Source organism: Triticum urartu, chromosome 5 (genome assembly GCF_003073215.2).
Source record: "Triticum urartu cultivar G1812 chromosome 5, Tu2.1, whole genome shotgun sequence".
In the NCBI taxonomy this organism is placed as follows: Eukaryota; Viridiplantae; Streptophyta; class Magnoliopsida; order Poales; family Poaceae; genus Triticum; species Triticum urartu.
In genome coordinates this window covers 556,542,991-556,565,369 of record NC_053026.1, presented here as the reverse complement: position 1 = coordinate 556,565,369, position 22,379 = coordinate 556,542,991, and the positions used below count along the sequence as shown (strand labels likewise).

The window sequence follows — 22,379 nt, the reverse complement described above, 5'->3', positions numbered from 1 at the left end:
TCTTTTGGCATGAACATGTGTATCACTACGATCGAGATTCAATAAACCATTCATTTTAGGTGCAAGACCATTGAAGGTATTATTCAAATAAATAGAGTAACCATTATTCTCCTTAAACGAATAACCGTATTGCTATAGACATAATCCAATCATGTCTATGCTCAATGCAAACACCAATCTCGATGGTAGAGGGAGCGTGCGATGCTTGATCACATCAAGCTTGGGAAAAACTTCCAACACATATCGCCAGCTCACCTTTAGCTAGTCTCCGTTTACTCCACAGCCTTTTATTTCGAGTTTACTAACACTTAGCAACCGAACCGCTATCTAATACCATGGTGCTACTAGGAGTACTAGTAAAGTACACATTAACACAATGTATATCCAATATACTTCTATCGACCTTGCCAGCCTTCTCATCTACCAAGTATCTAGGGTAATTCTGCTCCAGTGGCTGTTCCCCTTATTACAGAAGCACTTAGTCTCGGGTTTGGGTTCAACCTTGGGTTTCTTCACTAGAGCAGCAGCTGATTTGCCATTTCATGAAGTATCCCTTCTTGCCCTTGCCCTTCTTGAAACTAGTGGTTTCACCAACCATCAACAATTGATGCTCCTTCTTGACTTCTACTTTTGTGGTGTCAAACATCGCGAATATCTCAAGGATCATCATATATGTCCCTGATATATTATAGTTCATCACGAAGCTCTAGCAGCTTGGTGGTAATGAGTTCGGAGAAACATCACTATCTCATCTGGAAGATCAACTCCCACTCGATTCAAATGATTGTTGTACTCAGACAATCTGAGCACAAGCTCAACAATTGAGCTTTTCTCCCTTAGTTTGCAGGCTAAGAAAATCGTCGGAGGTCTTATACCTCTTGACGTGGGCACGAGCCAAATCCCAATTTCAGCCCTCGAAACATCTCATATGTTTCGCGACGTTTCAAAACGTCTTCGGTGCCTCAACTCTAAACCGTTTAACTGAACTATCACGTAGTTATCAAAATGTGTATGTCAGATGTTCGCAACATCCACAGACGACGTTCGAGGTTCAGCACACTGAGCGGTGCATTAAGGACACAAGCCTTCTATGAAGCAATGAGGACAATCCTTAGTTTACGAACCTAGTCCGCATAATTGCTACTATCAACTTTCAACTAAATTTTCTCCAGGAACATATCTAGACAGTAGAACTGAAGCGCGAGCCACGACATAATTTGCGAAGACCTTTTGACTATGTTCAGGATAATTAAGTTCATCTTATGAACTCCCACTCAGATAGACATCCCTCTAGTCATCTAAGTGATTACATGATCCGAGTCAACTAGGCCATGTCCGATCATCACGTGAGACGGACTAGTCAACATCGGTGAACATCTTCATGTTGATCGTATCTTCTATACGACTCATGTTCGACCTTTCGGTCTTCTGTGTTCCGAGGCCATGTCTGTACATGCTAGGCTCGTCAAGTCAACCTAAGTGTTTGCATGTGTAAATCTGTCTTACACCCGTTGTATGTGAACGTTGGAATCTATCACACCCGATCATCACGTGGTGCTTCGAAACAACGAACTGTTGCAACGGTGCACAGTTAGGGGGAACACTTTCTTGAAATTATTATGAGGGATCATCTTATTTACTACCGTCGTTCTAAGTAAACAAGATGCAAAAACATGATAAACATCAGATGCAATCAAATAATAGTGACATGATATGGCCAATATCATATAGCTCCTTTGATCTCCATCTTGGGGCTCCATGATCATCTTGTCACCAGCATGACACCATGATCTCCATCATCATGATCTCCATCATCGTGTCTCCATGAAGTTGCTCGCCAACTATTACTTCTACTACTATGGCTAACACGTTTAGCAATAAAGTAAAGTAATTTACATGGCATTTCTCAATGACACGCAGGTCATACAAAAAATAAAGACAACTCCTATGGCTCCTGCCGGTTGTCATACTCATCGACATGCAAGTCGTGATTCCTATTACAAGAACATGATCCCATACATCACATATATATATCATTCATCACATCCTTTGGCCATATCACATCACAAAACACTTGCTACAAAAACAAGTTAGACGTCCTCTAATTGTTGTTGCAAGTTTTTACGTGGCTGCTATAGGTTTCTAGCAAGAACGTTTCTTACCTACGCCAAAACCACAACGTGAATTGCCAATTTCTATTTACCCTTCATAAGGACCCTGTTCATCGAATCCGATCCGACTAAAGTGGGAGAGACAGACACACTAGTGCATGCCAGTCGGTGGAACCGGTCTCACGTAAGCGTACTGTAAGGTTGGTCCGGGTCGCTTCATCCCATGATGCCGCCGAATCAAGATAAGACTAGTAACGGCAAGATAATTGACAATATCGACGCCCACAACTACTTTGTGTTCTACTCGTGCATAGTAACTACGCATAGACCTAGCTCTGATACCACTGTTGGGGAACGTAGCAGAAATTCAAAATTTTCTACGCATCACCAAGATCAATCTATGGAGTAATCTAGCAATGAGGAGAAGGAGAGTGCATCTACATACCCTTGTAGATCGCTAAGCGGAAGCGTTCAAGTGAACGGGGTTGATGGAGTCGTACTCGTCATGATCCAAATCACCGATGATCCTAGTGCCGAACGGACGGCACCTCCGTGTTCAACACACGTACAGCCCGGTGACGTCTCCTACGCCTTGATCCAGCAAGGGGAGAAGGAGAGGTTGGGGAAGACTCCATCCAGCAGCAGCACGACGGCGTGGTGGTGGTGGAGGAGCGCGGGACTCCAGCAGGGCTTCGCCAAGCACTACGAGAGACGAGGAGGAAGAGAGGTAGGGCTGCGCCAAGAGGGAGAGGATCTTGTGTGTCTTGTAGCCTCCAATACCTCAAGTATATATAGGGGAAGGGGAGGGGCTGCGCCCCCACCTAGGTTTCCCTCCCTAGGCGTGGCGGCAGCCCCCAGATCCCATCTGGGTGGCGGCCACAAGGGGGAGAGGGGGAGGCGCACCTGGGGTGGGCCTTAGGGCCCATCTGCCCTAGGGTTTGCCCCCCTCCCCTCTTGGAGGCGCCTTGGGCCTTGGTGGGAGGCGCCCCAGCCCACCTAGGGGCTGGTCCCTTCCCACTATTGGCCCATGTAGGCCTCCAGGGCTGGTGGCCCCACCTAGTGGACCCCCGGACCCCTCCGGTGGTCCCAGTACACTACCGGTGATGCCCGGAACACTTCCGGTGGCCAAAACCATGCTTCCTATATATTAATCTTTACCTCTGGACCATTCCGGAACTCCTCGTGACGTCCGGGATCTCATCCGGGACTCCGAACAACATTCGGTAACCGCGTACATACTTTCCCTATAACCCTAGCGTCATCGAACCTTAAGTGTGTAGACCCTACGGGTTCGGGAAACATGCAGACATGACCGAGACACCTCTCTGGTCAATAACCAACAACGGGATCTGGATACCCATGTTGGCTCCCACATGCTCCACGATGATCTCATCGGATGAACCAGGATGTCAAGGACTTAATCAACCCCGTATACAATTCCCTTTGTCTAGCGGTACGATACTTGCCCGAGATTCGATCGTCGGTATCCCGATACCTTGTTCAATCTCGTTACCAGCAAGTCTCTTTACTCGTTCCGTAACACATCATCCCATGATCAACTCCTTGATCACATTGTGCACATTATGATGATGTCCTACCGAGTGGGCCCAGAGATACCTCTCCGTTTACATGGAGTGACAAATCCCAGTCTCGATTCGTGCCAACCCAACAGACACTTTCGGAGATACCTGTAGTGTACCTTTATAGCCACTGAGTTACGTTGTGACGTTTGGCACACCCAAAGCACTCCTACGTTATCCGGGAGTTGCACAATCTCATGGTCTAAGGAAATGATACTTGACATTAGAAAAGCTTTAGCATACGAACTACATGATCTTGTGCTAGGCTTAGGATTGGGTCTTGTCCATCACATCATTCTCCTAATGATGTGATCCCATTATCAACGACATCCAATGTCCATGGTCAGGAAACCGTAACCATCTATTGATCAACGAGCTAGTCAACTAGAGGCTTACTAGGGACATGGTGTTGTCTATGTATCCACACATGTATCTGAGTTTCCTATCAATACAATTCTAGCATGGATAATAAACGATTATCATGAACAAGGAAATATAATAATAACCAATTTATTATTGCCTCTAGGGCATATTTCCAACATACGGTTTCCTGACCATGGACATTGGATGTCGTTGATAACGGGATCTCATCATTAGGAGAATGATGTGATGGTCAAGACCCAATCCTAAGCGTAGCACAAGATCATGTAGTTCGTTTGCTAAAGCTTTTCTAATGTCAAGTATCATTTCCTTAGACGATGAGATTGTGCAACTCCCGGATACCATAGGAGTGCTTTGGGCGTGCCAAACGTCACAACGTAACTGGGTGGCTATAAAGGAACACTACAGGTATCTCCGAAAGTGACTGTTGGGTTGGCACGAATCGAGACTGGGATTTGTCACTCCGTGTAAACGGAGAGGTATCTCTGGGCCCACTCGGTAGGACATCATCATAATGTGCACAATGTGACCAAGGAGTTGATCACGGGATGATGTGTTACGGAACGAGTAAAGAGACTTTCCGGTAACGAGATTGAACAAGGTATCGGGATACCGACGATCGAATCTTGGGCAAGTACAATACCGCTGGACAAAGGGAATTGAATACGGGATTGATTTAATCCTCGACATCGTGGTTCATCCGATGAGATCATCGTGGAACATGTGGGAGCCAACATGGGTATCCAGATCCCGCTGTTGGTTATTGGCCGAAGAGTTGTCTCGGTCATGTCTGCATGGTTCCCGAACCCATAGGGTCTACACACTTAAGGTTCGGTGACGCTAGAGTTGTTATGGGAAATAGTATGTGGTTACCGAAGGTTGTCCGGAGTCCCGGATGAGATCCCGGACATGACGAGGAGCTCCGGAATGGTCCAGAGGTGAAGATCGGTATATTGGATGAAGGGTATTGGAGTCCGGAATTGTTCCGGGGTTACCAGGTGATGACGAGCGTGTCCGAAAGGGGTTTCGGAGGCCCCGACAAGCGTTGGGGGGCCTTATGGGCCAAGGGGAGAGGGCACATCAGCCCAATACGGGGCTGAGCGCCCCTCCCACCCCATCTCACGTAACCAGGAGAGGTGGGGGCGCCACCCCTAGGGCAGCCGCCCCTCCCGGCTTGGGGGGCAAGTTTCCTAGGGGGTGGGGGCGCCCAAACCCATCTAGGGTTTCCCCTGTGGCCGCCGCCCCTCCCCTAGGGAACCCTAGGGCGCCTCCCCCTCCTCCCTTCCCCCTATATATAGTGAGGGAGAGAGAGGGCAGCCGCAACCTCTCCCCTGGCGCAGCCCTCTTCCTCCTCCAACACCTCATCCTCCTCCGTAGTGCTTGGCGAAGCCCTACCGGAGAACCACGAGCTCCATCACCACCACGCCGTCGTGTTGTCGGAGTTTTCCCTCAACTTCTCCTCTCACCTTGCTGGATCAAGAAGGAGGAGACGCCTCCCAATCGTACGTGTGTTGAACGCGGAGGTACCATCCGTTCGGCGCTAGGATCATCGGTGATTTGGATTACGACGAGTACAACTCCATCAACCCCGTTCACTTGAACGCTTCCGCTTAGCGATCTACAAGGGTATGTAGATGCACTCTCCTTCCCCTCGTTGCTAGATTACTCCATAAATTGATCTTGGTGATGCGTAGAAAATTTTAAATTTCTGCTACAATCCCCAACAGTTACTACTTATTTCAGTACTTGCAGAGAATACTTTGCTGAAAACCGCTTATCATTTCCTTCTGCTCCTTGTTGGGTTCGACACTCTTACTTATCGAAAGGACTACGATAGATCCCCTATACTTGTGGGTCATCAGTAGGATTTTTTTTTGAAATTACTACGTTCCCCAACAGGAGGAAATGTCAGACAAAAAAATGGTCAAATGTCTACTTCACTCAAATTTGAGGGACCAAAAATATTTTTTATATAAAAATACAAAAAGATTTGCATCTCGATGCATTGGGAGCATCTATCACTGACCGGTCAAAAAACCAACCTAGACGGACACCTCATACTGACCCCAAATGCCAGGGCTCACTGACACCCCTCATATCCAGCCCAAATCCATAGTGTCTGCCAAAATGACGCTTGGATGCTTCGCGAGGCGCGTCGTTGCTGCCTCGGCGGAGGTGGTGTGGTCCGTCTGGCGTCCGAGTGCCATGGCAGAGGCGCTGCCCGCGCGCCGACTCGAAGGCCATCCGTGGCCCCTCCGCTGAGGGTATGGAGTGGCAGGCCCGCCATGCGAGTCAGAGGTCGCGACAAACATTGGTGAGGCGGAGTTGCACTCTTAACGCCGATACGGGTGGCCGCCATCCCCTGGCGCCGCAACCGCATTGTGGTGGACATGTCAGGCTCTAACCACGAGGGATCCATCGTCGACCTCACATCGCCCGGCACTGTGCAGGCCACAGGCTCCGACGAGGAAGGGTAGGGAATGGGAGACGGCGGCGCCTCGAGTCCCATGAGCCGATATGTGCCCCATGTCCTACTCTACCTCGTCATTGACTGCACAAACACTCCGAGGGGCGCAGCCGGCTATAAACTATTTGATACAATGTGGTTTTCATATCTGAATTTAGGTTGAAATGGATTATTTGATATAATGATATGCTCTTCATAAAAATATTCATGTCCATTGTAATGATGCATATGTGTCACCTTCATTTTCAAGAACTGGATCAAACCATTTGCACAAAACCGATCTAAACATCAACACCAATGCACACAATTAATTTAGCTTATCTCATACAAGAAATAAGACGACCAACAAATATCATAAACATGTGTTTCGTATGATTCAAGGACATACTACAAATCTTTTCGCTAAAGAACTAATATGCCAGTTTCACCAATATCTCTAACATATGATCAAAGTGGCAATGAAAAGAAAATTCCAAAAAAACTAGTTGGAAAAATCCCTGTTCAGATCGGTTTTAGATAGGTTCAGACATAGCCGTTTAGTATTTTATACAAAACCTATCTAAATAAAAAGAACTAAATATCGTGCGTAATAATGGTAGTTGAGTTCTTAAAAAATCTCTCACCAAGATGATGACTAAAACATCACTTCACATTATCCGCTGGTGAAAGAACCAATGGTTGAATGGTTAAAACGGTGGTGGTGGTACTCTAAGCCCACCAAAGATCAAACCTCGGTCATCGATTTTGAAGCTCCACAATTCCAACCTAGTCTTCAGTAGACATTGTGTGAGTGTATGTTTGTGGTGGTGCAATTATACGGGTCTACATTATAATAGTTGTTTTTAACACAAACATTCTAAGTGAAAACCTATGATATGCCTTTATTGCTATCCGACGGACCCGACAATGACGCTACACGTGGGCGCCTTCTTGTTGAAGGTATTATCTTTGTCCGGATGTTTCAGACCTAATTCGCTATACCTGACGTCTGAACGAAACTTCATCCTGACGTTTATAAAATGAACTTGTCATGAAACTATAGTTGTGTTTCTGTATTTCTTTTGTTTTCGATCTTATATTATAATGGACGGAGGGAGTATTTAGCTAAAAATATAGTTATGGGAATAAAAAACACATTTAATCGACGGAACATGTTTTTTTAACCTACGTCCGAAACGTTCTTCTGACAGAAGTAGCAGTGAATCACAGCCATCAATGTTTAATCAAACGGTCGTGATGCTAACGGCAATGTGCTCTGTTCTAAGAGCACAGAGTGGATCCGTCTTGACTAGCGACCGAACCAGAGCAAGAGACCGAGACGGGACGCAGCGGAAGATGGCTGCGGCGGCGGCGTGGGACGGCCCAACGGCGGGCGAGCTGAAAGCGGCCGGCGCGGAGGCGATTCCGGGCGGCGTGCGGGTGAAGGGGTGGGTCATCCAGTCCCACAAGGGGCCCATCCTCAACTCCGCATCTGTGAGCCTGTACGAGCCACCCCCAACCTTAAACCCTAACCTTTCTTCCCCCTTTCCATTTGATTAGCGCAGTAGGGATTTGGAAACTCAGATTCTTGGCTTGCTATAGCTTGAACATTATCTGGTACTCAATCATATTCAATCTGCTGGTAGATTTCCTATTTGTCCTGTGTCCCTACTCCTCTTGTTGTGTAATAGCAGTAGAAAGGAATTTTGGTATGGTTTGCTTAGTTGCTGGTCATTCATGGAATTTAAAATTACTTAAGTTTGTTATGCTTATGTTTGTCAGACATGGAAGTTGAATCAGTTGTGTGTTTTACTCTGTTGGTCATCACCAATTAACTGCCGCACTGCAAACTGGAACATGAAATCTGAACCATCGTTCCTCTGTTATCTCCAGCAATGAGCCAGTAATCGATTATTAACAAATAGTACTAGCATACCCGTCATTCTATTGCTGCGTGCAGTCAGGCAATATGTATAACGTTTCTTACTGGTTTTGATTTATTTGTTCGAAGGAGTGCATTTTGCATTCTTAACTAATATTGGATCTGTCTACTGTTAGTAGATCCTTGGTCTGTAACCATATAAATGGTTGTGTATGAATTAATTGAAACATACATGCAATGTTCTTCTTCAGATTTGAAGATAAACTTCAGACGACACATTTACCTGAGATGGTGTTTGGAGAGAGTTTTGTGTCTATTCAGAATGCTCAAACTGGCGTCAAATTACATTTCAATGCGCTTGATGCTCTCAAGGCATGGAAACAAGAGGCATTGCCACCTGTTCAAGTTCCTGCTGCAGCAAAATGGAAATTCAGAAGGTTCTTCTATACCTGTACTCTGTTACTTACGCATGCTAGGAAGCATTTCTAGTGAAAAGTATTGGATTTCTTTGGGGTACCATTATATGGGAGCATTGCTGTTTGTCTTAAAGGGTCAAGCTTTCGCCACAAGTACCGACACAGTAAAGAAATACATTTAGGATGGTTTACTGTGGGAAGGTCAGTCGTGCATTACTATAAAAAAATGTCAATAAATACTATAAAAAAGGTCAGCTGTGCATTTCTTATTTAAATCAACGAGTATATGTTCACTCCAGTCTCTGCCAAAAGGGTGATTATGTAGGAAGAACTGTTGTAGAATAATTAACTAGAAATTTAACGTGCTGTGGCTTTATTAGGCAAAGAACCAAGAGAAGCTTCATTCATTATATGTTTTCTTGCAGTAATCCTGCTGATCAAGTGGTACTTGACTATGACTATACATTCACGACACCATACTGTGGGAGTGATGTGGTTCTGAACCAAGACGCTGTATGGACCTTACCTCTACTCTAATTTCACCTGTTTTGGCTTCATTTGCCTCCTTAGGCTGATTTACTTTTCGTACTGGTAGGTTTCTGACAATCATTATTTCTTTTCCAGACGCAAACAACTTTAGATGAATGTAGCAATTTGTGTTGGGAGGACACTGATGACAGGATCGACCTTGTTGCCCTTTCTGCAAAAGAACCAATTCTTTTCTACGATGAGGTATGGAAACAGATTAAATTGTTCATGATTGCTCTATACATTGGTTTACCCTGACATGACATACTTAGGTTATCTTGTATGAAGATGAGCTAGCTGATAGTGGTATTTCATTCCTTACAGCGCGAGTGGTAAGTTCTCCCTAGTTATCCTTATTTTTAACTGGACTTTTTGTATGGTAACATCAACTTTAGTTTCACATACTTCTTTTTATGGTTAATTCAACATACTTGATATTCTTTGATTGCATGTCTGCAGAGGGTGATGCCAACCGGTTGGTTTCTGCTCTTGCGCTTTTGGGTATGATCTACTGCCTTGCATTTTACACTTGATGTGTCTCTAGTAGCAAGAGAATCTATAAGGGCAATGTAATGTCCTGCACAAGAAGGAAATCGCTAAATAGTTTCTATTTTTAGTACTAGTATATAACTTCTACCTTTCCAGTTTTCCCGCAAAGAATGGCAAGAGCTTAGTGTTATAATAGTTACAGTTCTTCAGTGTGTTCACTCTTCTCAAACAAACCGGGTCTAAGGTTGACTCTCTGAAAATCTAAAACAAATACCCTTTTGAAGGGGATTAGAATTCTGGAAGCTTAAATTCAAGCATGACACCCACCAAGCTGGCGTGGTTTTGGGCACAACGCCGACAGGCAGTCTCATGCGCAAATGTTTAAACATTAATAGCTATTTTAAGATCCATTTATACATAAGTCACAGGAGCCTAACAACTTCTTGTTACCCCTGCATATACCACATTCCACAGCTTAGGGTTGATGGTGCGCTGATGAGATTGAGGGATACCCGTTTACATTGTTCTTTTGGAAGTAAGGAAGCGAAGCCGGTTGTACTGCGTGAACTCTGCTGGAGAGAAGCAACATTTGCTGCCATGTCTGCGGTATGCTCTCTCTCTCTTGAACAAGTTAACTGCAAAATGGTGGAACGTATTTAATTTTCTTTTCTAATCCATTTCCCACATAATGTAGGAGGGGTATCCTTCCGAATCTGCGGCATACGCAGACCCGAATCTTGTGGCCCGTAAGCTGCCCGTCGTGATGGAGAGGACCCAGAAGCTGAAGATACCCAGTTAACCTGCCAAGCACCTCTACGGTGTGTTCGGTACATCCATGACTGTTCGACAGTGGTTACAACTCTGTTTGCATTTGTTGTATGTAGTGTGCGCTACCGCTGCTTTACCCATTTATCTTGAAGCCCTTGCGACTGGCAAGTAATGGTAGGCCATTGTAGCCCGGGCTGGGCTTGTGAACTTTGACAGATAAGAACGATGCCACTGTCAGTTTCGGCAATCCTCATTCATGACTGAATAAGATGCTTGCAGGCTTCAGTTCGTTTTTCCATCTTGGCCGATTTACTGAACTGTTAACGCTGCCTGTCAGTTGTCACGACATCGCCTCGGGTGGAAGGGAACCGCCCGTCGTCGTCGGCCGGCCGGTGCCGTCCCACGCCGTGCCATGGCCCATGGTCACGTGCTCTCCTGCAGCACGGGTTAAATAACAAGCACGAGGTGCTGCCGTGACCCGCCGTGGCATGTTTTGCTTGCGCGCGCGGTAGAGTGCCGGACGCGCCCGTGAAGATCCACCCGTAGTAGTGGCCTCGTGGAAACAGATGTGCGTCCGGTGATCTACTTTTGTGCACCCGTAGTCTCAGGTTGAGACGCGATTGGGGTGTACTACCAGCCAGAGTCCTGCACGGCTGCGCCTCAAATGGAATCCATTCCTGAGTCCTGACCCAATCGAATGGTGCTTAGGTAAGCAGCAAAGAATTAGCAACAGAAATGTTTTTTTTTCTGGAATACGCCTAGATAGCGTATCATTGCGTTGATAGAGAAGAAAGTTAGAAATTACAGGAGGTCACCACAGAGACGTGCGCAAGTGCACAAGAATGGCGACGCTGCGGTGACGAGAGGAGTAGAAGACAGAGGGTTGCTCAGCCCCCAAAAGACATGATCAGGTTACAGCTAGCCCTGAGTTCATTCCTCTAGCTCCAGCCACGGCCCCTGAGCGAGCTTCATCCTTGATTGCGACAATTAGCGATGACAGGAAGGACACAATTGCGACAATTAGCGATGACAGAAATGTTGCTCGGTGACGCACATCTTTGGACTCCTTCTAGCTACGGGTTTTTGTGTCTGCCATGTGTTGTAAACTGTATGACGGCAATCATAAGAAAGAAAATGGGACAGCATTGTGCATCATTGGAGATCAACCAAACGGCCGGCCCATTCATCTTCCTCCTCCCACCACCGCCATTGGTGCTAGCTGACAGTGTTTGATTGAGTGTGGAGAGACTCGTGAACCCTTTGTAATTGTCTGTGCGTTTAGAATATCCGCCTCACCGTGTGCCCCCCACCTCGACCTCGGAGTGTTGATCCTTCTCCCAAAGAATTGACCTTATATAAATAACAAAACCGCATGAAAGACGCGTTTGGTAGGCTGCATATACCTCAGCCAGGCCCGTGCGGGAAGAAAATGCCTGCTTGGTTACCCGCATTCACTGTTGGGCCTGCATAGCACGAACATTAAAGCACCTCTGGGCCTGCATCTAGAGGAACGCTCAAATCGGCCGTTTTTGTGCAGCCAGGACCGCACGATGCAACCCTAGGCACGTGGGCGTGGGCGGTTGCGGTCCTGAGAAGTCATGTTGTTTCTAGACGGCTCGTCATAAATTATCCTCACCTTCCTTCCTCACCGCTCTCTCTCCTCTTCCCCACTCACACCGGCGGCGGCGACCACCGGGGCTCTAGTGCGAATCGATCCAAGACGGCGACAACCACCGGAGCAACTGTAGACCTCCACCGAAGCGCATCGGCCATGCCGGTAAGTCCTCTTCTTCGTAGATTTACTGCTTTCGACTCGGGCAAGATTCGATTATAGCACGCGACTGAAGAGTTAGGGAGGGGATCGAACACATCCGCGGGGGGGGGGGGGGGGGGGGGGGGGGGGGGGGGGGGAGGATTGACATCATTCGATTCTGCATTGACGGCTACTAGGGTTCATAGGTTATTTTTTGATTACATTGGGGTGGGGATTGGGGTACAAACTGTCTTGTCTAGCCGCGGCGGCCCTGCAGTCGCGTCGAGCGGCGTGGGGGGGGGGGGCATAGCCATCTTCTTTTCTTCCTCATCGTCTTCATCAAGAACGATGGGTCTTGCACGGTCGCCTGACGCGGGCGCCCTGACCACCATTTGCACCTCGTCATTGTCGGCCTTCCGCGACCCGAACGTACTACTCCAGTACATCGCGACATGCTGGTCTTGAGGCGCATTGTGCTTCCTATACTTGGCCCATCTTGCCCGCTGTCCTGCGTCGCCGGAGTCTGCGTGATTCATGGCCCAACGCAGGATGTCCACTTGCGCCCTTGGCTGGGTCCGAAATCAGTGTCTTCAGCTCATCCGGCGTAGCCCTCTTCATCACATCATCGGCCTCCTTGTGCATGCCATCGATGTTGCTGAAGTTCGAGCACATTTCCATGGTGTGCTCGGACTTCTTGCAGTCATCGAGCGAGCACCCAAGGAAGAAGGCCATCCATCCAATGCCCCAGGGGAAAGGGTTGGGGTTGGGGTTGGAGTTCATGGCAAGGGAGAGGTGGTGAAACAGAGAGTTGGGTGGAAGAGGAGAGGTGGTGAAACAGAGGGGGTTTGAGTGCGCTGCTGGGTTAGTAGGGTGGGTTAATATAGGAGCGTTAGGCCAATATGAATGAATGTTGACCATTGAACTACGTGCTATTCATAATGCAGATGGATAAGGGCAAGGAGGTCGTGCCACCATTGAAGAAGGGAAAAGAGGTCGTGCCGCCATTGGTGGAAGTGCCAGTGCAGGATCACCCAAGCGCCAAGTGGAGGAACTATGGCCACTACCATCAGGAGTCAGGACCAAACCACTTATGCAAGGTTATCCTTCCTTCAAAGATGGAGAGTCTCCCATTGCCTCTGGACTTCACGAAGCACTTCCCCGCCATCCCTACAGAGTTCAAGCTCAGGACGAACACCGACTATGCAGGAAGGGTGACGGTGAGGGTGATCAACGACAGGGTCACCCTTGATTAGGGTTAGGCCACCTTCGCCGCCGTTCACCAGATCATGATCGGGTACATGCTGACGTTCAAGCTGCCGACCCCCGACACCATGAAGGTGACTGTCTTCAACGACGAAGGCGTGGAGGTGGTCGCCAAGTGCAAGGAGCACGACAACGTCTTCGCCGTGACCGCCTGAGCTCTTGTTGCCCGTTCCTTGTTGGTCCTTGGTTTAAGACTTGGGTTTCGTTTAAAACTTATCATACTATGTTCGTTTAAAACTTGTGATGCGGGGTTAAGACTTGTGTTTGTACCTAAGATTGTCCTGTTGCTCCTAGTTTAGTTCTTAGTAGTTCATGTGTGTCTTTGGTAACCTCACCGCATCATGGAGGAGGTTACCGCGCAACAGTCCTGGGTGTAACCAAATAACCGGACTTGTGGTTTCCCTCAAACAAGCCGGCAATCAAACAACATGCCTTGAGTTTGAGCACATGCAGACTAGAGGGGATACATGCAACCAAACTAAGTGTAGATATTGGTTTTCAGCCTACATATGCCTAGTCAGACCTAGTTAAGAAAAGTATGCAAAGTGGAAAGAAACGATGCGGGTAACCAAACGCGTCCGAAAATTCAACGGTGGACATTTCCCTCTTCCGTTTTCTGTTCTTCCATCATCGGCCTGTTTGCAAATACAGAAAAAAATGATCGTTTTTTTACTCGAAGTCTTCGATTCTAAGTGAAGCTGCCCTTCCCTCGCGTGTCCAGATCGGCGTGAGCCCAAATCCTGAATGTTCGTTCCCTACTTTTTTTTGATTTGCAGTTATACAAAGAGATATAAATAGTTACTTCATGCAAAACATTCTTGATACAAGCTAAATTACAAATTGCTGGTTTGGTACTACCACGAGCTAGCTACCTAAATAGCTTAGAGCAACTCAAGCAGACCCCGCATCTCGTCCCGTCCCGTAAAATAATCGTTAAAATACAGGCCGAGGCGGAAAAAACTGCCCGATCAAACCCCGCATCCCACCCCGGTCCGTAAAAAAATTTGAGGGGTACGACAAAATCCCGCGTATTCGCGGGTTTTCACCTCGCTGTCGCGGTGCCCTGCATATAAGCGGTAAGCGGTTGGTGGGAGGACATTTCAGCCCGCGCTTTCCCCACCAACCACCTCCCCTCCCCCCCTCGCGTCGCCGCCGGGCCGCCACCCAAGATTCCAGCGAGAGCAGCCGGCAGGAGCTCGCCGAAAGGCCGCCACACGCACGAGGCCTCCCCTCCCCCCTTGCGCCGGCGGGCCGCCGGATTTGCGGATCTGCGGAACTTCATCGCGAGCCGCCGGATTTGGCTTTTCCGGTCGCCGGTGGCTGCGCCAAGCGATGGAGTGGTCGGGGAGGATCTCCCACAGTGAAAGGATCGATATGGTTGACTAGAGGGGGGGGGTGAATAGGCAACTACCAATTTTTAGCTTTTCTTTACCAATTTAAATTTTGCATCAAAGTAAGTTGTCTAGATGTGCAACTAGGTGAACAACCTATATGATGCAACAACAACAAGCACACAAGTAAGCAAGGGAACAAACACTAAAGAGCTTGCACAAGTAAAGGTAAGAGATAACCAAGAGTGGATCCGGTGGAGACGAGGATGTGTTACCGAAGTTCCTTCCTTTTGAAGGGAAGTACGTCTCCGTTGGAGCGGTGTGGAGGCACAATGCTCCCCAAGAAGCCACTAGGGCCACCGTATTCTCCTCACGCCCTCACACAATGTGAGATGCCGTGATTCCACTATTGGTGCCCTTGAAGGCGGCGACCGAACCTTTACAAACAAGGTTGGGGCAAACTCCACAACTTAATCGGAGGCTCCCAACAAGACCACGAAGCTTCACCACAATGGAATATGGCTCCGAGGTGACCTCAACCGTCTAGGGTGCTCAAACACCCAAGAGTAACAAGATCCGCTAAGGATGAGTGGGGGAATCAAAAATCTCTCGGTGGAAGTGTAGATCGGGGCCTTCTCAACCACTCCCGAGCAAATCAACAAGTTTGGTTGGCTAGGGAGTGAGATCGGGCGAAAATGGAGCTTGGAGCAATAATGGAGCTTTTAATGGTGGGAGAGGTAGGTCAAAGGGGGGAAGAAGACACCCTTTTATAGTGGGGGGAACAAACCAACCGTTACCCCCATTCAGCCCCGCAGAGAGCGGTACTACCGCGGGGGCAGGGCGGTACTACCGCTCATAAGCGGCACTACCGCTCCCCCTCAGCGGTACTGCCGCGCTGGAAGAGTAGGAGCTGGGGCTGGGACCCAGAGCGGTACTACCGCGGAGGCAGGGCGGTACTACCGCTCACAAGCAGCACTACCGCCACTACTACCGCAGCAAGTACCGTAAAACCCGACACGAGAAAATGCGCACTCGAGTCGAGGCGGTAGGAGCATGGAGCCACAACGGTACTGCGGCTGAGGCCAGCGGTACTACCGCTCCGAGGAGCGGTACTACCGCTTGCTGAGCTTCAGCCGTACTATCGCTATACTGCAGCTAGTGCCGTAAAATCCGACACGAGAAAAATGCGCACTCGAGTCGAGGCGGTAGGAGCACGGAGCCGCAGCGGTACTACAGCTGAGGCCATAAAGCGGTACTACCGCTCCTCGGAGCGGTACTGCCGCTTAGTGAGCCTCAGCGGTACTACCGCTGTGGCCTGCGGTACTACCGCTGGGTCCAGGAGAAGACACAAAAAGGAAAGAAAAGAGAAGCTCCAGAGAGACGGAAAGAAACGGTGGGTGTGAGAAGAACGTGTACGTGTTGATTCCACCCAAACCATACCGAAGCAGATCCCCTCTTGATAGTACGTTGACTACCACGAAACTTAGACCACCAACAAAGTCACGAAAGAAGCTACACCGTCTTGAGTAGAGCGCCGAAGGGAAATAATCGTTTCGTGCCGAAAGATGAATATCTGAAAGAACTCAAAGCACCCGATTAGTCCGCAAATGCATTGTCATCAATCACCAAAACACCGTAGGGATAAATATGCCCTTACACACAGCCCCGGCAAGGGCGCATCGCCGCATGCAGGTACGGGTTCGTCCTCCCGCCGTCGCCGACGGTTTGCGGGCATGGATTCGTCCGGCCGTCCACCGGGCTCGGCGCTCGCGCAGTGGCTCTGTGGCTCGCCGATGTCGCTCATACAGTGCGACGACTGCACGCGGACAGTGCTGCGGCTAACCTCGGGCACGCCGAAGCACCCCAGATGGATGTTCTTCAAGTGCGAAAACGATGGGGTACGTGCACTTGCGGTAGCTCATTTTGATAGCTCTTTCTTTGGTTCAATTGCGATAGCGCATTTCTTTGAACATGCTCATTCTTTTGTGTAGGAAGATGAATGCTCATTTTGATTTTTGGAAGACCAATACATTGATTTATTGATAGAAAGAAACTTAATAGATGTTGGTGCACTCCTTAGTAGAATCGAAGGCAATGATGCGGCTGCATGTGCAACTAGAGGGGAAGCAACGCCTACTTCTTTCGAACAAAAGATGAAGAAAGAAGAATGCAAAATCAAGATTTCGCAGATAAACAGTGAATGCATGGAGAAGATATTAGTCCAACTTGTGGGAGGAGTTATGGAAGTTGGAAATCTTTTAAAATGCATACTTGTGGTTCTTGCTTTTTTTGGTCTTGCTATTCTAGCAAAGATTTGGTGATGTCTTATGTATCCAATGTTGTTGAAAAAGTAAAGAAATACATTATGCTAGATCAAATTAAGGTGTAAATTTAGGGTTTTCGGGCCAGGAAGAGCTGTGCCAGATCAGACCCCGCAAAGCCGGCCCGTAAAAAAAGCATATTCCGCGAATATCCCTTTTTACGGGTTCATTATGCGGGGTCTGCAACTGCGGCCGTCCGCGCCGGCCCGCAAAGGCATTTTTCCGTGAACTGCAAACACGTTTTGCGGGCCGGACGGATGCGGGGTCTGTTAGAGTTGCTCTTAGCTAGTTCTTACAAAGTGTCTGTTTAGAACACATCTAGATGTGACATAGTTATGTCACACCTAACCTGATGTCCACTATGTTTATAGTTTATTTTTTTGTCCTAGCATTTTTTTATTTTTTTGTTGCTGCTTTATTTGTGGGAGCTTAGATATGACATCCTTGGAAAACATAGTAGATGTGAATTAGACAAACTGTCTTAAAAAACCCTGACACGTACCTGTAATGTACATATGATGATAGCTAGCTTGACTCTGCTCGCACAAGGTCACAAGTTTATTTACTACTACTACATCAGCACGCCACCAGTCCATGCATTTTATGATGCCAAGAACGAAGTTGGATCATCAGAGGCTCTGAAGCACGTCGCGCATGGCCGGGCGCGGCCTGCACACGGCCTCGAGAGGCACGGCCTTGGGGATGGTGAGCCCGCCGCCCTCCGTCATGTCCACCTCCGCGCCGTCGACGCGCTCCCAGTCGAAGCACTGCACCAGCGTGGCCAGCACCATGCCGATGGTCCGCAGCGCCAGCGTCTCCCCGGGGCACCGCCGCCGGCCCATCCCGAACGGGATCATGAACCGCCCCTCGGCCTTCCCGTCCTCGAACCGCTCCGGGACGAACTCCAGCGGCCGCTCCCACGCCGCCGGGTCCCGGTGGATGGCGTACGCGTTCACCATCAGCATCGTGCCGCTCGGCACGTTGTAGCCGCCCACCTTGCAGTCCGCGGACGACTGGTGCGGCAGCAGCATCGGCGCCGCCGGGTACAGCCGCAGCGTCTCGCTCACGATGCACTGCAGGTAGGCGAGCCGCGGCACGTCGTCGGCGGTCACCAGCCGGGAGGTCCCCACGGTCGCGTCGATCTCGGCCTGCGCCTTCCTCAGCGCCGCCGGGTGGTTCAGCAGCAGCGACATCGCCCACTCCGTCGTCGTCGACGTGGTCTCCGTCCCGGCCCCAAACAAATTCTGCAGAGTTCAGTGAGAAAACGAGTGTTATTGATGAGATCGTGACGTGAGTAATTCTGCAGAGAATTCACCGAGTGTTATTGGAAGACTTACTGCACAGAGAGCAGTGATCATAGTATCTGTGTACACCTCCGGCTCCGTCTTCTGCAGAGTGAGCAACACAGCGATCATGCTCTTCTTGTCGCCTTCGGCGCCGCCGTCGTCAAGCCTCCGGCGCTCGGCGTCGATGAGACGCAGCATGAAGGCGTCCCTCCTGCTCACCGCGGCAAGGATCTTGTTCCTCACTCCGAACACGTCGAACCACCGCAGCACTGGCAGGTAGTCCCACAGGTTGGCGGCGCCGATGTGCGGGATGATCTCGTCCACCACCTTCTTGAACTCCTGGGCCTCCACGGACATGTCCGTGTCGGCGTCGGCCTCCGACCGGGTCCCCTTGGTCTGGGCGATGGTCTCCATGAGCACGCTGAGGGAGAGCTCAAAGAGCCTCCGCTTCAGCTCGACCCGCGCGGCGCCGCCGGGGGACGCCACGGAGGCCCGGAAAAGCCGGCGCGCCATGGCGCGCACCTCGCCCTCGATCACGCCCGACATGCAGGCGACGCGGTGCGCAGAGAGCAGCTGCACGGCGGCGACGCGGCGGAGGTTGCGCCAGTGCGGGCCGTAGCTGGACGTGGAGAGCGCGATGCCGTCGAAGGACACGAGCAGCTGCGAGGGGAACTGGGGCCGGTTGGCGAAGATCACGTCGTGCTCCGTGAAGCACTCCCTGGCGCACTCCGCCGAGGAGACGACCACGGCGCGGCGCGAGCCGAGGCGCAGCGAGAAGACCGGGCCGAGGCGCTTGGCGAGGCCGCACAGAGCGGCGTGGAACGGCTTCTCCAGGAGGTGGAGGTGGCCGAGGAATGGGATGGCCCGGGGGCTCGGCGGCAGATGGACGGGGCCCTTGCTGCGCCTGCCATTGCTGACCTTGCCTAGAATGTAGTGGAGCAGGAAGAGGAAGGCGAAGGAGAGGATGGCAATGTATGCCTTCTCCATGGTTTAACTCTGTTATAAGGGGAAGTGATGTGCGTTGATTGGATGTGTGTTGTGTGGCACCATCCTGCACGGCGGCCTATATATTGCGTGGTTCATCTTCATCTAGAAGGCTTAACCTGCATACGCCATACCTGACGTCCATGGCGATCCATGGATCGTGGAAATGATGAAATAATTATTGGTTCGTACAGCAATAGGTCGTGGTTTGCCTTGTGGTCCGTGCGGCGCTGGATCGAGATCCCTCTTGCTTCCGGTTGCAAAGGCAAATTCAAAACTGGAGATTCGCATCCGTACGCATGATTAGTATCTGGAGGCCTTTTGCTTTGGAAGCAAGGAACTCTCGAGGAGAGCCATGTCAATGAAAGTAAGCATGTGCACCATGTGCAGATGCAGATGCAGATGCAGCCATTTTTTGTTCTTTTTTTAATAATGACATGGGATCTGATTAATATCAAGAAAAATAAAGGCAAATACAGACGTAGAACGGTCAGTAAAAAGTTAAAATTACATTAAGAATCATACTAGTTTTTTTCTTCAATTGTACACCTCCCTCTGGAGATTGAAAATTGCACTGAGCCAACAGCAAGAAAAAGCGACATCTGCAAACACCCTTGTCATACCAGGCTTTGAAGACCGCAATAGTTGCTCGTCCTGGAGACGAGATCTATAAATCGATGAAGCAGCACCCTACGTGAAATATGCATGCAATCCATCACCATCAATTTAGAGATTGGAGAAACTGGACCAAGCGACAAAACAACATAGAAGAAGATGTCGAAGTCGCCACACTAATAGTCAGCCAAAAGCTCTCCTTGAAAAGACACACGAGCTGGCAAGATCTGAAGGGAACCGACAGATCTAGGGACCAACTCTCATATGCCCATCACTGACGCTGGATCATACATCGTCAAAGTAGGAAGAGACAGAAAAGACATTATTCCAACATGCTATTGTCGCCATCACCTCATCGATGACGCGGGAGAAGCAAAAAATCTTAAAAAAAAGACACCCCCCCACACACACCTCTACACACATTCCTCTTGCCGCCGATGAGACTGCTGGAGGGAGAAGAGGAGGGGGAGTGCGGCGGCGGCGGAAAGATGTGGCGTGTAGGGTTGGGAGGCAACGGCTGCGGCGGAAGCTCTGTTGCTCATGTGCATAGCCAGCAAACTATGTCCGGGTAGATGCATCCATTCTGTGCACGATGCGTAGATGCAACCATTTTTCGTGACTATGTTTGCTTTTTTGCGTGATTTTTTTGATATATTCATTTTTAATCATGTCAGCACAATAAACATCAGAAATAATATTTTTTATTTAGACCCATAGTCCATCTTACTCGAAACTAAATCAAGGATTTTGAGGATATTTCCCTCGTGGAATAAGATATTGAATCCTCGAGTGATCTCTTTTTCTTGTTGCTTCATAAGAGTGAATCAAATAGATTCAATTCGCTTTATAAGAGTAAAAATTCCGCGGGTCTTTTTAGCTCTAGCGACGACTACAAACATTGAAGTGAGCCGAAAGCACGCCGCCGTCATGGTCCCTTCGTCGCCGAAGCCGGGCAAAACTTGTTGTAGTAGACAGTTAGGAAGTCGTCGTGCTAAGACCCCATAGGACTAGCGCAACAACAGAACGACAACCACCATCGATGAAGAGTGGCATAGATCGGAAGTATCCAACATGAAAACATAAGAATGTAGACGAATGATGACAAGACCTGGGCAAATCCTCCAAAGACAGATCTGCTATAACACACTTCCAACGAAGGTCCGACGCATTCTTTGCGTGTGGAATGGAAAAAAAATAACCCAACATTTAGAAGTCCAAACAAGCATAATTAAACATTAAAACTCCAGTCAAATGCCGGCCAAAGTCAACTTAAACTTAATTAAACATAAAAAAACGTCGCCTCCCCACGCGCTGCCCTAGGCGTCGTCTGAAGGAAATATGCCCTAGAGGCAATAATAAAGTTATTATTTATATTTCCTTATATCATGATAAATGTTTATTATTCATGCTAGAATTGTATTAACCGGAAACTTAGTACATGTGTGAATATATAGACAAACATAGTGTCACTAATATGCCTCTACTCGATTAGCTTGTTGAATCAATGATGGTTATGTTTTCTAACCATAGACATGAGTTGCCATTTGATTAACGGGATCATCATTAGAGAATGATGTGATTGACTTGACCCATCCGTTAGCTTTGCACGATGATCGTTTAGTTTACTGCTATTGCTTTCTCCATAACTTATACATGTTCCTATGACTATGAGATCATGCAACTCTCGAATACCAGAGGAACACTTAGTGTGCTATCAAACGTCACAACGTAACCGGGTGACTATAAAGATGTTCTACAGGTGTCTCCGATGGTGTTTTTTGAGTTGGCATAGATTGAGATTAGGATTTGTCACTCCGAGTTTCGGAGAGGTATCTCTGGGCCCTCTCGGTAATGCACATCACTATAAGCCTTGCAAACAATGTGACTAATGAGTTAGTTACGGGATGATGCATTACGGAACGAGTAAAGGGACTTGCCGGTAACGAGATTGAACTAGGTATTGAGATACCGATGATCGAATCTCGGGCAAGTAACATACTGATGACAAAGGAAAAAATGTATGTTGTTATGTGGTTTGACCGTTAAAGATCTTCGTAGAATACATGGGAGCCAATATGAACAACCAGGTTCTGCTATTGGTTATTGACCGGAGATGTGTCTCGGTCATGTCTACATAGTTCTCGAACCCGTAGGGTCCGCACGCTTAACGTTCGGTGACGATCGGTATTATGAGTTTATGTGTTTTGATGTATCAAAGGTAGTTC

The 22,379-nt window shown here is 48.6% G+C and overlaps 2 protein-coding genes across 2 annotated transcripts; one reads left to right on the top strand and one right to left on the bottom strand.

Moving 5' to 3' along the window:
• The first annotated feature begins 7,812 nt into the window (after positions 1–7,812).
• On the top strand, positions 7,813–10,897 carry LOC125510665 (TIP41-like protein). The gene is made up of 8 exons (XM_048675909.1): positions 7,813–8,020; positions 8,652–8,837; positions 9,242–9,329; positions 9,441–9,548; positions 9,617–9,676; positions 9,804–9,845; positions 10,308–10,439; positions 10,528–10,897. The coding sequence occupies exons 1-8, from the start codon at positions 7,875–7,877 to the stop codon at positions 10,630–10,632; spliced, it is 867 nt and encodes a 288-aa protein (XP_048531866.1). The 5' UTR covers positions 7,813–7,874; the 3' UTR covers positions 10,633–10,897.
• Positions 10,898–17,785: 6,888 nt separating this feature from the next.
• Positions 17,786–19,591, bottom strand: LOC125505993 (cytochrome P450 81Q32-like). Its single transcript, XM_048670879.1, has 2 exons — positions 18,607–19,591; positions 17,786–18,513 (listed from the first exon to the last, which is right to left on the bottom strand). The coding sequence occupies exons 1-2, from the start codon at positions 19,540–19,542 to the stop codon at positions 17,899–17,901; spliced, it is 1,551 nt and encodes a 516-aa protein (XP_048526836.1). The 5' UTR covers positions 19,543–19,591; the 3' UTR covers positions 17,786–17,898.
• Positions 19,592–22,379: the final 2,788 nt, after the last annotated feature.